General features: G+C 41.1%; 1 protein-coding gene across 2 annotated transcripts in view; it reads left to right on the plus strand.

Moving 5' to 3' along the window:
* Positions 1-15,394, plus strand: part of scamp2 (secretory carrier membrane protein 2) — a 22,426-nt gene extending 7,032 nt beyond the window's left edge. For both annotated transcript variants that reach the window (XM_061821459.1, XM_061821458.1), the window contains exons 2-9: positions 2,800-2,871; positions 2,975-3,058; positions 3,992-4,103; positions 5,685-5,813; positions 7,557-7,716; positions 8,279-8,380; positions 11,673-11,790; positions 13,711-15,394. In XM_061821459.1, coding sequence (XP_061677443.1) covers positions 2,800-2,871; positions 2,975-3,058; positions 3,992-4,103; positions 5,685-5,813; positions 7,557-7,716; positions 8,279-8,380; positions 11,673-11,790; positions 13,711-13,860 — 927 coding nt within the window. In that variant the 3' untranslated portion in view covers positions 13,861-15,394. The remainder of the gene's footprint in view (positions 1-2,799; positions 2,872-2,974; positions 3,059-3,991; positions 4,104-5,684; positions 5,814-7,556; positions 7,717-8,278; positions 8,381-11,672; positions 11,791-13,710) is intronic.
* The last annotated feature ends 694 nt before the right edge of the window (positions 15,395-16,088 follow it).

Here is a 16,088-nt window from a genome sequence, read left to right on the forward strand (position 1 = left end):
TGAAATTAAACAATTTCCCTTGGCACACTGGTGGGGAATCACTGAGCTATGTGAATCACTATCTGACACGGCGATGTAGCCACACTGCAGTGTGAACAAACAAAACAGCGAAGTCCACTAGTGTTTGATTGCATGGGAGGAGAGATGAAGCTAAATAAATAAGATGTCAGCAACCGGTACACGATCCCCGCCTAGCCCCTCGCGCCCGCTCACACACACTGGGCTCTTATTCATCTTATTCATTGCAATAAATAGATTTTAGCTTTAATTAGTACCCACACAAACTTACTGACACATCAACATTTGTGCAGGAAAAAAAATGCGCATGCTTTGCTGTTGGCTTCTGTGGTGTCATGTCTCACTTCCTGTTTTGCAGAGGTTAAGTTGATGTGTTAATTTTCTTAAGTTGTCGTCTTCCATTTTTAGCAGCGTCATTAGAAGACAATCTGAACTCAATCTGATTGTCTTTTTTCATTCACTCATATTTTGTTCTGCAAAATGAATAGTTTTTTTCATGGATCGTTGCCTTGTACGACGTAAACCTTTGTGGTTGAACATAATTTTTCGGGGCTACAAGATACTGGAAAATACTTGAAATAAAAAGAGTTTTACGGTTAAAATGTTTACGTGCAGACAAGTAACGTAACATTTTGAAGTCATTCAAACTTGTTTCTCGTCAGTTTTAGTTAATCTCTCATGAAATTGTTTTCCCATTAGTTCTTGCCTTTGGCGCAAGTATGCAAAACAAACGCTTCCATTTGCAAGTCATGAAAATGTCAAAGTCTGCTTTTAAATTAATAGGACATGTTAAAAGTTTGTCATAGTGGTCCTGTTTATCTCATGACTCAGCGTGGTCATCTTCATCTCCAAATATTATTCCTGTCATGGAAATCTACCCAGAATTTAACCCTAACCACAAATTTATAAATCTACATTTAATTCAACCTAAACTTAACCTCATGTAAACCTAAAAACGTAATACCGAGACCTAACTTTAACCAAATCCCTAGCCCCAACCCCAAACTCAACCTTAATCCCTAAACCCTAAGAACACGAACTAAACATAAACCTAAACCTTATCCCACTGCCCAGCCCAGTGATTCCCGGTGTGGACTCCCTTTAATGGTACGTGAAAGAACCGTTACCCAAACCCCATTCAGTTGTATTTAACTTGGTGGAGCGTCTTGCTTTTGTTTGAACAACCTTAAAACATACTTCGCGACAGACCGTTGCTGTCAACCCGAATTAATTCCAAAAGAGTGACGAAACTGTGTCTCTGTTCACCGCCATGGCTGTGTAAACTGTGGGTGTCGACAGGCTACTGAAGGCGCTTTTTTTTTTCCCCAACTGAAAAAAATAACAAGACTGACCCAAAAACTCAAATAATGTAATATATCAATGAATCGCCGAGCTCTACCCCTAACCATCAAACATAATCTATAATTACCGGTGTTTGTTCCTATCTATCCCTGACATGAATGCCAGTCCCTTCGACCTAACTTCATCTTCACCCCAACCACAATGTGTCACAAACTGAATTCGGCTCTCACCAAGTCCGTCCTGCTAGCACATTTCGCAAGAGTCAGCAGCCACGCCGTTGCGAGCAGACTGGGACCTCCTTGACAGGAAGGAGTCAATTGTTGAGTCTGGTTGGGAACGTTTACAGGTGCGTCCGGAGCTGATAACACTTTTATCACAGACATACTTCTGGTATTGCAACAGCTTGCCATTCTGCCTATCCATTGATCCATCTTCTTAGCCGCTCATCCTCACGAGCGTCACGGGAGTGGTGGAGCCTATCCCAGCTGTCAACAGGCAGGAGGCGGGATACACCCTGAACTGGTTGTCAGCCAATCGCAGGGCACGTAGAGACAAACAGCCGCACTCTCAATCACACCTAGGGGCAATTTACAGTGTCCAATTAATTTTGCGTGTATTTGGGATGTGGGAGTAAACCAGAGTGCCCGGAGAAATCCCACACAGGCACTGGGGAGAACATGCAAACTCCATCCCAGGATTTGAGCCCTGGTTCTCAGAACTTTGAGGGCAACGCTCTACAGCTGCTCCACCATTCCGCCCCATTCTGCCTGTAGGGTGTTGAAATAGTCATAATAATTTGAGAAAAATTCCTCTAAAATGTCTGTGGCAATTGTTTTGTGTTTGGCAGTAATGTTTGAACTGCCGGTGCGACGGTCTGAGCGCTCCCGGTTGCTGCAAAGTCTCTTTGTGAGTAATGTGCATGCGCGTATATTAATCCACATAAGCGTATGTTTTGTAAACTTCCGGCCAGTCTGAAACATCCCCATCCACGCTTCAACATGTGCCATTGGACAACTTGTCGCAGAGGGTTCACGTTCGCTATGGACGTCTCGAAAAAGACGAACACAGCGAACGTAGATATATGTGTATATCTTTTTTTTTTTTTTTTTATCAACTTTTGTTTTCAGGTTAGTTAGCTCCCTCTATGTCGAAGAAGGGGAACTATGAGACCGGGAGATTTCCCAGTAAGCGTCTGCTATGTACCCAGAGTTCCCCAGTTAGTAACTCATCACAAGGAGACTTTTCAGCACGGGGGAGGACTCAGACCGTCACACCGGTCATCAGTATTCCTGTTTATCCCAAAGGTGTTTAAGTGGCTTCCAGCACACCAGACACGTTGACCTTGCTTTGTCCACCGAGAGCCGAAAAAGAGCTTCCCCAAACTGTCGAATGCATACAAATTGTCACTGTGTCTTGATTGATTAATTGTCAACTTTTATCACGATAAATTGAATGATACATTCTTTGATTTTGTTGCAGGACCCGGCTGTCACGCAGGTGACAAACTCCAGCATCGAACCTGTGGACCAGTACAACCCTTTCCCCGCCACAGTAAGACCATCAACTGCTTCGTTCGCTTTCATCGTTTCTAACATATGTTTGTTTGTTTACCTACATAATTGAATTATTTTTCTTGTGTGTGTGTCTGTTGGAGAGCCTTCCTAGTCAGACCACTCCGGCCTCCACCTCTCCCTACCAACCGGCGGTGCTGCAGGCATCCTCAGAGCCCAGTCCACAAGTAAGTCACGCGACCTTTTGTCAAGTTTTGTATCGTCATTTACACATTTTGGAGACTCGCGGTCGTCTCCGCCTCCTTGGCCTGACCTTCTTCAGGTAGCTTCGTGTTACCTGAACTTGATCAGTGACCCCACGCTCGCAGCGGCTTGGTTTACACAATACTGTATCATGCAAGTCATTGTTCTACTGGTAATCGGTTAAATATTAACAGAATTCCCTTCAATTTAGCAATCTATCGTCTGCAACCGTCCGGTGTTCAAAATACAGCGTAGAAAAAGTACTTTTGCTGATTTGAAAAGGTTGACCTCCAAAGCTTGTCAAGCAACCTTCTAAGGCAGAGATGTCAAAGTGATTTTTCTCGCGGGCCACGTTGTTGTTCCGGTTTCCCTCAGAGGGCCGTCATGACTGTGGAACAAAAATGTTTAATCATCCCGTCATATTTACATCATCAATTTAAGAACTAGTTTTGGAATCAGAAATCAAGGGTAATGCATTTTTCCAACTATTCACGTTTGGTAACACAAAAATGCTTGTAATATCTCAACTTTTATCATTTATAATATATGATAATTTGAAATTCTCGTACAGATTTTTTTCCAGAATCATGGAAATTTACACTTTAGATTTGGCTTCGTGGGCCACATAAAATCATGTGGCGGGCCAGATCTGTCCCCCGGGCCTTGAGTTTGACACCTGCAGTCCAAGGGGTTATTAAATTTCCAAAAAGTAACCATAGGATACTCTTGATCCTATAAACCTCCTCAGAACTCTGTGAAAATTGTTTGGTCCAATTGATGGACCGATAATTTATTCCTTATCAGTAAATAGTTGACATAACAAATAATTCCTTGATAATTTCTTCTAATTATATATATCTATATATATCTTTCAATAATTTCTTGTCCTTTCCTGCCACCGCCACTTCCCTCTTCAGGCGACCGCCGCCGCAGCACAGGCCGACCTGCTGAGGCAGCAGGAGGAGCTGGAGAGGAAAGCTGCCGAGCTGGACCGCAGAGAGCAGGCGCTCCAGAACCGAGGCTCCTCAGGTCCATACCGCAAAACATTTACCACGGGGGCTACCTTGACATACGAGTTGAATTCCCTGCGCGGGAAAGCTCAGATATCAATTTACTTGTGTATCAAATGAACTTCCATCCATCCATTTTCTTTGCCGCTTATCCTCACGAGGGTCGCGGGGAGTGCTGGAGCCAATCCCACCTGTCAACGGGCAGGAGGCGGGGTACACCCTGAAACGGTTGCCAGCCAATCGCAGGGCACATCAAGACAAACAGTCGCTCTCACCATCACACCCAGGGGCAATTTATCCATCCATTTTTTTTTTTTTTTTTTTGCCGCTTATCCTGACGAGGGTTGCGGGAGTGCTGGAGCCTATCCCAGGTGTCAACAGGCAGGAGGCGGGGCACACCCTGGACTGGTTTCCTGCCAATCGCAGGGCACATTGAGACAAACAGCCGCTCTCACAATCACACCTACGGGCAATTGAGAGTGTCCAATGAATGTTGCGTGTTTTTGGGATGTGAGAGGAAACCGGAGTGCCCGGAGAAAACGCACACAGGCACGCGGAAAACATGCAAACTCCACACAGGCAAGGCTGGGATCGAACCCGGGTCCTCAGAACTGTTAGGCCAACGCTTTACCATGGGGCCCAAATAACCTTTCTACATGGAAATCAATTGAAATACCTTGATTGAGAAAAATTAAGAAAAAACACATAATGCAAAATATAATAAAATAATGTGAAGAAATACTGTTTTTATGATGTATAATTACGCTGCATTTGTGTGATTGATTTGTGCCTTTAAGCGGCGTAGCCCAGTGAGTGCTATCACGGGTATGAGTCTGCTGGCGTGTGAGTGTCTGGGTGTGAGTTGTGGCCTACAGCAGCTTCTTCCTGGCAAGTGTTTTCATTTTGTATTTGTTTTTGAGGGAGTCACTGATGGCGTAGTTGTACACACGCCTGCCTTTGGTGCGGGCAGCGTGGGATCAAGTCCCGCTCAGCGATGGTGTTGTGCCCTGCCACTCAGTCTCAGTGGCGACCAGTTCAGGGTGTAGTCCGCCTTTCGCCCGGAACGAGCTGGGATAGGCTCCAGCCTTCCTGTGACCCTTGTGAGGATAAGCGGCTTGGATAATGACATGACATGACATTCGTTTTTGACTGTTCCGTTCACTAAATGGCTGGAAGCGCATCGTCTCCGCCACATCACAGGACCTTAATTGCTCAAGATCTTTTTTTTTTTTCCATTTCACGCCAGTGATAGCGCGTCTAAATAAAATTTTACTTCGTAACTAAATAACAGTTTATTACTTCAAAAACGAATCCTTGGCACACTCGTTTTTGGTCACAATACCGCTGTGTGTTCATCCACATCACAGCGTTTCCTTTTCCTCCAATGTTTTCTGCTTCAGTAAAATATACAGGATGCCTTCTCCAGGTTGTGACCTCCAGAATGTTGCGTACGTCCACGTTTGTTTCTTAGGATTAGATAAAAACATGTATTGTGTTTTCGAAGTACTACATGAGTTCAAGAGCAGACTGTGTACTCCATTAATCCAATCTGTCATGCTGGTTTAATTTACTGGCGCTCTTGCTTCTATCGTGTTATCAGGTAAAGAAAACAACTGGCCTCCGCTCCCCAAGAGTTTCCCCATCAAGCCGTGTTTCTATCAGGACTTCGCCGAGGAGATCCCCAATGAGTACCGGCGGATTTGCAAGATGATGTACTACCTCTGGATGTGTGAGTTCCCTCGCCTGCGCGTACGGCATTAATCATGGCGGAGCTGCCAAAGTTCAACAAGATCATAATGGTGTTTTCGAGGCAATTTTGGCTGAGCTTTACCATTGTGAAGTATATAGTCTATGTAATGTATTTTCAACCGTTTACGGAAAAATTCACGTTTTTTTTGGTGGTCTTTTGAAAACTGTCCTTCTCTCTCTAGTTGTAATCGGTGTCAAAGAAATATGTTCAAGTGATGCATCGTTCCTGAGAGACTAACATCGTTGTATGCCCATTGAAATGTGTCTTTCCCGCTTTTACACACACACTTCCGGTCCGTTCTTTTGAAAACAAAATGATCCATGAGCCACTTATGTTACATTTTTATATTTACGGTTTTAAATCATATTACCGTCACGTGTGCTCTCACTAACAAACCATGTCTTACTTAAAAGATATGTATTGCAACAATCATCACCGTTATTGGAAATTACAAAAATATACAGTAATTCCTCGGTTTTCGTGGTTAATTGGTACCGGACCCACACGCGAAAAGTGGAAAAACTGCGAAGAAGGGGTAAATGGAGGTGTGGGTTTTTTTTTTTTTGTTTTTTTTTTTTTGCTTCATAGGTCCTTGTCGTCTTGCTCGGGATGCCGCATTATACCCTATCAATGCAGCTACCCGCTACAGTATTGTACTAATGTATGCTGGCATATTTTTTTGTGTTTTTTAATTTTTATTATGATTTTTTTTTTTTTTTTTTTTTTTTTGGGTGTCATTGGTCCATGTCGTCGTGCCGGGGATGGCGCAATATCCTTCCCTTGTATTATACAGTACAGTATTTTACTAATGTATGCTGGCCTTTCATTTTTCATTTATTTATTTAAAAACATTTTTTTTAATAATTTATATTTTATATTATATTTTATATTATATATTTTTAACATATATTTTGCTTAATTGGTCCATGTTGTCTTGCTGGGGATGCCGTATAAATACCCTATCAATGTGGCTTCCCAGTACAGTACTGTACTAATATGCACTGCCGTTTTGTATTTATTTTCAATTTTATTTATTTATTTTGCTTCAGTGGTCCATGTCATCTTGCTGGGGATGCCGCATTATACCCTATCAATGAGGCTTCCCGCTACTGGCGGTTTATATATATATATTATATATATATATATATATATATATATATATATATATATATATATATATATATATATATATATATATATATATATATATATAATTATTTATTTTTTTATTTTTTTTGCTTCATTGGTCCATGTCATCTTGCTGGGGATGCCGCATTATACCCTATCAATGAGGCTTCCCGTTACTGGCGGTTTTTATATATATATATATATATATATATATATATATATATATATATAATATATATATATATATAATTATTTATTTTTTTATTTTTTTTGCTTCATTGGTCCATGTAATCTTGCTGGGGATGCCGCATTATATCCTATCAATGCGGTGTCCCACTACAGTACTGTACTAATATATGCTGGAGGTTTTTTTTTTTTTTTTTATAAATTATATATAAATATATATGTATATTGTTTTGCTTCATTGGTCCATGTCGTCGCACTGGGGATGGCACATTAGTATGTAGCGATCTGTCTTTTTGGTTGGGGTCTGGAAATCTACAATACACTTTTGTATAATTTTCCGACAAGTGACAATGTGGCGACGCACGGGTGACAAGTATCTTCCCTCTCTTCATTCTCGCCCTCCCGCAGTCAACTGCGTGACGCTTTTCCTCAACATGCTGGCTTGTTTGGCCTACTTCACCACGTCGTCTTCCTACGGGGTCGACTTTGGTCTCTCCATCCTGTGGCTGATCCTCTTCGCTCCGTGCTCCTTCCTCTGCTGGTACCGGCCCGTCTACAAGGCCTTCAAGTGAGTGCAAGGTTGCAAAACGAATGCAAGTGCCCAGTAAATTTCCATTGGAAGTAGAGAATAAGGATTAATAGGAACATTTTCTTTTGTCATAAGCAGACATCCATGCAAAATAATATATTTATAAAACATGATGTTTCAAAAGATGTATTTCCTAATTTGAAAGTTTAAATTATTTTATAGAAGAATTAATCCTTGTATTGAACAACAAAATAATGAATGTCGATGTAAACATTTCACAACCCCCAGAGTTAACCTACTCCAAAAATAAAATAAAAATAAAAAATCTAAATACGAAACATCTGCATTTCTGCTTGTTATTGACAGCATATTGCTAAAATATATTTTTACCAGCTATATTTAAGATAACTATTAAGAGACAACCTTCTATTGAAACTTCCTGTTTTATACCCGTTCAGTCCCATAAATTCACATGAATTCTTTACGGAATGTTTCCAAATTAGAAAAGTATGTGAATATGATGTCATTGGCATTATTATTATTTTTTTTCTATTCCACATTCTAAACCTTGGTGTCATGTTTTGGTTCTCCCACCTTTTAGGACCGACAGCTCCTTCAGCTTCTTCTTCTTCTTCTTTGTCTTCTTCTGCCAAGTGGTCATCTTCATCATCCAGTCGGTGGGCATCCCCGACTGGGGAAACAGGTGAGCACATTACATGGTTATCTTTATTTTTTTTTTTCCTCCCCACCCCCTCATTTGCAAGAATCTCAAATTGGACTAAGAAACGTGGGTGCCGTTGTAGGTACCTTTGATTCCCAAGTTGAGTAAAATGGGTGTCAAACTCAAGGCCCGGGGGTCAGATCCGACCCGGCGCATGATTTCACGTGGCCCTCGATGGCACATCATCTGTATCAACTCCCATTTTTGTTAAAATTTTTTTATAAAAATTTTAAATTGCCATGTGATATAAATGATGATATTGCGTTATTGCAAGCATGTTTGTGTTACCAAACATCAACAATAGTTGAGAAATCCATTAGCCTCGATTTCTGATTGCAAAACTAGTTTATGACGAGGGAGTTAAAAGATTTTTCTGGTTTCGCAGTCACAACGGCCCTCCGAGGGAAACCGTGCCGACAATGAGTTGGACACCCCTGACGTATACAGTAGCAGGGAGAGAACAGAAAGATTTTTGTCTAGGTATTATTGGAATTCATAATTGTGAGGTGCATAGTTGAGTCAGTAGAATTCATACCATACATGCAAGTTCCATTTTCTGTTCTTTTGTCATCACACTTTTCCTGTTTACAATCAGCGGCGGTGCTATTATTTTGTCCTTGCCAAAAAAGAGATATGAACGTATAATTGACCCCGCCGTACAGGGCACTTAACCACGCCTCCTGAAGTGACGTCACGCCACGTGCGCTGACGTAAGACAAACAATTCGTAAAAAATGGCAAATACAATACAATACATTGTTAACTGAGACAGACGCCATGCTTCTGATTTCATTCAATCATTCACACGTAGCAATGTTATGCTAGCGAAGAACGTCTCATTCATTTATACGAGACGTGTATTAAAAATAAAATTTAGGGCATATCTTCGTGCAAACACAGTCTGGTTAAGCTTCGGCCACGACCCAGCAAGAAAGCGACACGTTTGTGCAGTCTGATCATCGCTAAATATCGCTCAACAAAGAATAAGTGTGTCAATCGTTCACACGTAGCGGTGTTATGCTCGCGGAGAATGTCTCATTCATTTATACGAGACGTGTATTAAAAATCAAATATCGGGCATACCTTCGTGCAAACATATGTGTTCCGGTTGATATTAGATGGATTTAGTTGACGATGCGGTCTTCCACAAAGTTTGATCCATCGAAGGCATTTTTCGTACTGGGTCTTCGGTTTTGGAAAGGGTACCTAATCGAACTCCACCAACTAGCCTTTCAGGATACCTGTCGTCACTATTACAAAGTCCGTGACTACACCTCTTAACCATATTTTTTGTTAAATAACCCAAATACGCGATAAAACGCGAACAAAACCTATACTGGACCATGCAATGTTGTCTGAGAAAATGGCGGGAGCAAAAACGGGCTTTGGTTTATGCAGATCTCTGGCCTCTGATTGGTCAGTGACGCAGATTGCGCAATATCCACGGAGGGGTCAATTGCTGGGTTAGTCCCACTTGTGTGGTGTAAACAGATTATTTACAGTAGCAAGAAACTCGGTTCAAGTTCGGTTCCTTAAGAGCACATCCATATTTTATTTGTTGCCTGTTTTTTTTTTTTTTTTTTTTTTTTTGTAGTTTGTTGTTATCTTATTCTCAGTATTCTTGTGCGCTAAGTTGCACTCTTCTCTTCTTCCTTTCCCAATTGCTGAGACTTTGCATCCTTCAGCCTCTCCGCTGCCTTTCTTACTGTAAGTGAATGACCCCGTTCAATTCACACACACACATTTAATGGGAAAAAAACAACAACAAAAAGGATACAAGTTGCTAACGTGACAGATGCTGTTATAATATTTTTTAAAATGAGGTGCGTTATCTGTTATTTAGGAGGAAGTCGACTGAAGCCTGCAAGTGTGTGTAAATTAGTTGTTTTGGAGATGGAGCACTAAAAACGTCCATATGAACTTTTAGTTGGAAATAGAAGCTGTTGCATTGGGACTGGACTGGATTTTTCAGCAAAATGGATTGCAGTTACTACACTTTCGGTGTTAACTATGGAAGTAAATTAGTGCCACCAGGATTTGAATTTGAAATGTAAAGTAATCACATTTTTAATAGTTGCTACAATTCGCTGTCTTAAATTCAACCGGCTACAATTTGGTGTCTAAAATTCACCGTCCGTCCCACGAGGCAGGGTTACTTCAGGTCAGAACCGAACACCCAGCCAATCGCAGTTACGCTTTCTTACTCACGTGACGTCACATACTAAGAAACTGAAAAGGAACTGCGATTGGCTGGCTGTTTGGTTCTGACCTGAAGTAACCCTGCCTGGTGGCACAGGCGGTGAATTTCAGACAGTGAATTGTAGCAACTGTTGAAAATGGGATCACTTTACATCCATCCATACATTTTCTTCACCGCTTATCCTCACGAGGGTCATGGGGAGTGCTGGAGCCTATCCCAGCTGTCAACGGGCAGGAGGCGGGGTACACCCTGAACTGGTTGCCAGCCAATCGCAGGGCACATGGAAACGGACAACACTCACAATCACACCTACAGGAAATTTAGAGTGTCCAATTAATGTTGCATGTTTTTGAAATGGGGGACGAAACTGGAGTGCCCGGAGAAAACCCACGCAGGCACGGGGAGAACATGCAAACACCACACAGGCGTGGCCGGGATTGAACCCGGGACCTCAAAACATCTGAAATTCAAATCCTGGTGGCACGAATTTACTTCCATAGTTTACGCTACAGATGAAGCTGAAAAGGGAAATATACGACGCGTGACCTGAGATACGTGTCATTATTTCTCAAAAGAGCGCCACTTTAATTTGCTTGGTGATCTTCTTCTTTTTTTTTTTTTTTTTTTTTTGTAGAAATACATCCTGTTTGTTACTTATCTGGGGATGGAGATAAAAGAATAAAATGTTTCTTTATCCTTTTCGGATCTTTCTTCAACACACTCTACAAAGGTACTGATATTTGAAAACCAAACAAAAAAAGCCTCTGAAATTCCCAAATTATTATTATTATTATTATTATTTTAGAATTTTTTTTTTAGATAGTTGTTGTTCTGGACGACAACAAATCCTATTAAACCCTCTCTCCGGCTCTTCTTGTAACGCCTCAACCTTTCATTCTTCTTTTCTACCCTTCAACTTGACTCTCGACTAGATGGCAAAAATGAACACAATCTGTTTCAGGCCACTAAATTTTGCTTGAAGTCCAAACCGTTCTTCTTTTTTGGGTCCATTCCACCTTTTTGGAGCGTTCACTGTTCATAACGGTGTCTTACTAACGGTTCTTGTCGGCCGCAGCGGTTGGATCGCCGCCTTCTCGGTCATCAAGTCATCCAAACCGGTCGGCGCCATCATGATCATCGTGGCCATCCTCTTCACCATCTGCGCCGTCATGTCCGTCATCCTCCTCAAGATGGTAAGAAGTGTCATTATGCTTTACAGTTTTTGCTAAAAGTGACACCTTTATTGAGCTATATGATATTAAAAAAACGTTTTTTTTAAATCTTATATACATTATCCAGTCACTGTGATTTGACGGGCACGTATGCGCCATCGCACTCGCAAATCTGCACAGTCGAGCACCAAAAATAACGCGCGTAAAATTTGTTACCAGTCAAAATACATCGATATTGAATGACGTCGCTTATTTTATGTGGTCTTGACCAATGTTCCCTTGAAACTGCGCACTTGTCGCACACTCTCAGCACACATGAAAACCGATCCAGCGCCGCGAACCACACCCTGACGTCTTCATTTATTTTTTTTCAACACGAAAGCAAACGGTCTCTAACAAGGATTTGCTGCCCCTGATCTTTAAAAAAAAACAAAACAAAAAAAAAAAAAACAAAGACTGGATAGCGCATACACATCGAGTGGTATGTCAATTGGGTGAAGCCAGTTGGCCGCCATCTTGGTACTCCCAAAACTTGTGGAGGACATGGTTCACAGGTTGGATTATGGCGGGGTTTTTCCTCAAGGTTTGGCATGTAGAATTAAAACTGGTCGTGTGAGCTTGATGTTTGTGTCAGTTCTGGTAACATGAAGGATTTTTAATTCGACTTGGTAAGCAAAAAAAAGGCGACGCGCAAAGGAAAGACGTATAACACCGTAACTAACTACCAAGAAACCTTGCATATTACCTGGGGTCCAATTTCTGTGAAATATTAACTTTTCCCAAAATATGTCATAACATAGCAAAAAACTAAGTATTTATTGTCATAAAAACATTAATTTTCAGTTCAATATAATTTTTTTATTTGCAGTGGGAAAATACAAGCGAAAAGCGTTAGTTGTCTCTGCAACGTCCTATTTCAGACAGAAAATTTAAACATGTTTCCTCGCATTTGAAAATCTGATTCAATTTGCAGAGTTCTGTATTATGAAATTCATCAAAAGTTTCACAGATAATGTGTTTTCTTGCTTATCCACTGATGGAGTTTTGGGAAAATATTGACATCGCTTTTTCGTGAAAACCGTCGGCCTATAAAAGTGAAGCAGAGAGTGAACTGTGAACAACAACAAGCATCAACAAAAATTTGTTCAAGTGAATTAAGATGATCAGAAAATAATAAAAAAAAAAAAAAAACCTTTACAAACACTTGAACCGTGTCAAAGTAAATCTTTCTAACTTACCTGTGGAAGGTTTTCTCACAGAAATCACGAAACAGGTGATGAACGCAGTCGCTGCACAGGTCGGCATGCTTGTTTTGGGAGTATCAAGATGGCGGATGGTGACTTCAGTTTTGGTGGCCAATGAGCCATCCAGTCTTTTCTTTTTTAAGATCAGTGGAGCTGCTGCTAAGCCCTCTTCTACTTCCTAGTTTACCTGACATCGCCCCCCTGCCCTCTTAAAGGGGTACACTCATAATTACAAACAGAACACACACCCGCAACTTTATATCTGCGGGCATGGCTGACCACACCCGTACATTTTTCAAATACGAGTGATTGCATTATCTTATCGATTGTTGAGTGCTGCAAAAGCAAACTTCGTTGACATAATTTTTACTTTTATGCTGCCCTAAATCCATTTCATTTGCACCCCTTAGTGCTGGCTCGTAATCGTGCATGGTAAATCTTTCTTGTTTACAGTTATGCAGCTTTCCAATGGCATAATTTTGTTTTGTATTGAAGTCAAATCATGGTCAGATCACACCTTGTACTTAAAACACTCGTAACTTGTGGTACCTTTGTGTAGTCTGACAATCCGGTCTCGACTTTGAGCGGCATTGGATTATAATTTTTCCCGGTTTGCGATCATCGTGACATTTCAGACGTCCCGCTTCATCGAAACCCACGCGAGCCACGGGACTAGCGTCTGTCTCGCTTTACGCAGGTTCACGGCATGTACCGTCGGACTGGCGCCAGCTTCCACAAGGCCCAGCAGGAGTTCTCGCAGGGGATCTTCACCAACAAAACATTCCAAAGCGCCGCCGCCAGCGCGGCGTCCTCGGCGGCGCAGGGAACGTTCCAGGCGAACAACTAGCCCACGCGGGGCTGAGCGTTCAGGTCAAGGTCTTCACGTTAGCAGGTTGGCCGTTGAGTTTTGTTAACGTGTTGACCTTGAGCAAGGTGAGGCTGCACTCATACAAGACACCCACCACCACGGCCACAGATGACATCATCTAGGGAGGGACGACAACCACACCAGGTGCATTGTGGGTGAAGTATGGAGAGACGTTGACTGATGGCTCATTTCACTTTTGTCTCGGCTGTGTATATTTTGTGTGCACTTTTTGCCAACGCTCTTTGATGTAAAGCGTCTGTGGCATATTTTTTTTTTCCCTGCGTGTGTGAGATTCTTTGCAACCATAATTTTTCTTTTTTGCGCCATTGTTTGGCAATTTAACATTTAGGTTTTGTTAAAACCAAGGAAAAGTGACATTCGCACAAGTGCTGAGGGGGAAAAATATGAAGTAGATCCATTCCAATAACACATTCCTCAAACAGTCTTCCCTCTGCGTCATCGACTTGAAAAAAAAAAAAAAACTTGCATATGAAAAGTCTACACACCTCTGTTCAGATGGCAGGTTTTTGTGATATAAAAAGAGACCAAAATAAATAATTTCAAAATTGTTTCATCTGTGAAGAATTGAAGAAGAACTCAATTAGGGGGGGAAAAAAATAAACTTTTTTGAAATAAGAATTGAAAATAAATTTGTGAGATAATGTGGTTGCACAAGTGTGCACACCCTTTTTGGGCATCTTTTAAATAAGAGTCAATCTACTGCTGTTTAGTATTGCTCCAAAAATGTTTGGCCCAGTGGACACCTTCCCCCGTCTGCAGTTAAGTCGATAAATACCCATGACCACTTTTTTTTTTTTTTTTTTGTAGAAATACGGTCTTATAAAGTTCTGATTTTATTTTTGTTCTGAAACAAAAAACATCTTTTTGAGTAAATGATCTCAAGCTTTGAATATAATGATGAAAAAAAAAACCTGCAATTCAGATCCTTCATTCAGCACCACGCACGATTAGTTTCCTCAGGGTATTATTTCAGTGTTGCATCAATTAATTAAGACATAATAAAATCTGAGTCTTTTGTTATTAATTACACTTTGATCCCCTCGGGTTTGTAATAGAAAAGTCCTGGTAGAAATTGACAAAATCACTCATAAGTTTAATGAAACGATGAATTCAAATCTCAAACCTTTGTCGTTTGCGCTTTTTCATCCAAATTCTAAAAGCAAAACGATTTGTGCAAGCATATTAATTTTCAGTCCGCTTCCAAGTGTTTTTTATGGGATGTATCACCTCTTTAATTGTGGATGAATCAGGTTTGTGCTGCAGATGATGATGGATTATAACTAATTTAAAATTTGATCCAGCATCCAAATGGTTATACAATATGTTTGGGTTTTTTTTTTGTTCTCAATTCATATTGTGTTTGGAGACGTCAGTGCCTTTGGTATGAAAAGATTTAATGTAGCATCTAAAAATAAAATGCTTTGCTCTCAATCCATGTCTGTATTAAATATGATGTACTTTATGTACAGTACTTTTTTTTTACCCTGTTCGACTAGATTGAGCGAAGATGAGCTCCTTTTTGTTTAAACTCTAAATTTGACACATCATCCACCCCCAAAAATTCTGTAAAACTATCATCCACACCTCTAGGTTTTGTCTCTAATGCCTTATGCAGATACTGGACAGTGTACGTACAGTACAAAGATTCATAAGTGTACAAGTATGCTTATGGTGGGAGTTCATGTAAAAGTTGCAAGCAATGAGGTTGTCCACCAGATGGCACCATCCGTTTTGTGCATTCGCCACCTTCAGGTGTGGAAGTAACTTGATTTACGAAATGAAGTTTATTTTTATGACTGTCGTTTGAAAGTGTATCAGGGTTCAGGTACAGTAGTTTGTAAAACGAGGACTGCTGTACAGAACTCTCCCGCAGTGTGGATGCCCGGTGGGACCATGCCGCCCCCCACAGGTCAGTCTTGATACTACACCAGACTTGTTTGCCCACACACGTACATGTATTGTGTTTCCTTTGTGTATTGATTTATTTTATTTTTTTTTTAAATGTTTATAATTCGCTTACGGAGTTATGACCATGAAAATGGATGTCGGTTCCAACCGGTTACCGGCTGGCAAAATCCCAAATCTGGACACACACCGCCGTGTGCTTCCCTGGCCTTGACGATGGGTGGGTTGGGGGGGCCTTCAAGTTTGTACCCTGTTCCGATACTTTGAAAGCGTCGCTGCAA

The sequence above is a fragment of the Syngnathoides biaculeatus genome, chromosome 6, assembly GCF_019802595.1.
Source record: "Syngnathoides biaculeatus isolate LvHL_M chromosome 6, ASM1980259v1, whole genome shotgun sequence".
In the NCBI taxonomy this organism is placed as follows: Eukaryota; Metazoa; Chordata; class Actinopteri; order Syngnathiformes; family Syngnathidae; genus Syngnathoides; species Syngnathoides biaculeatus.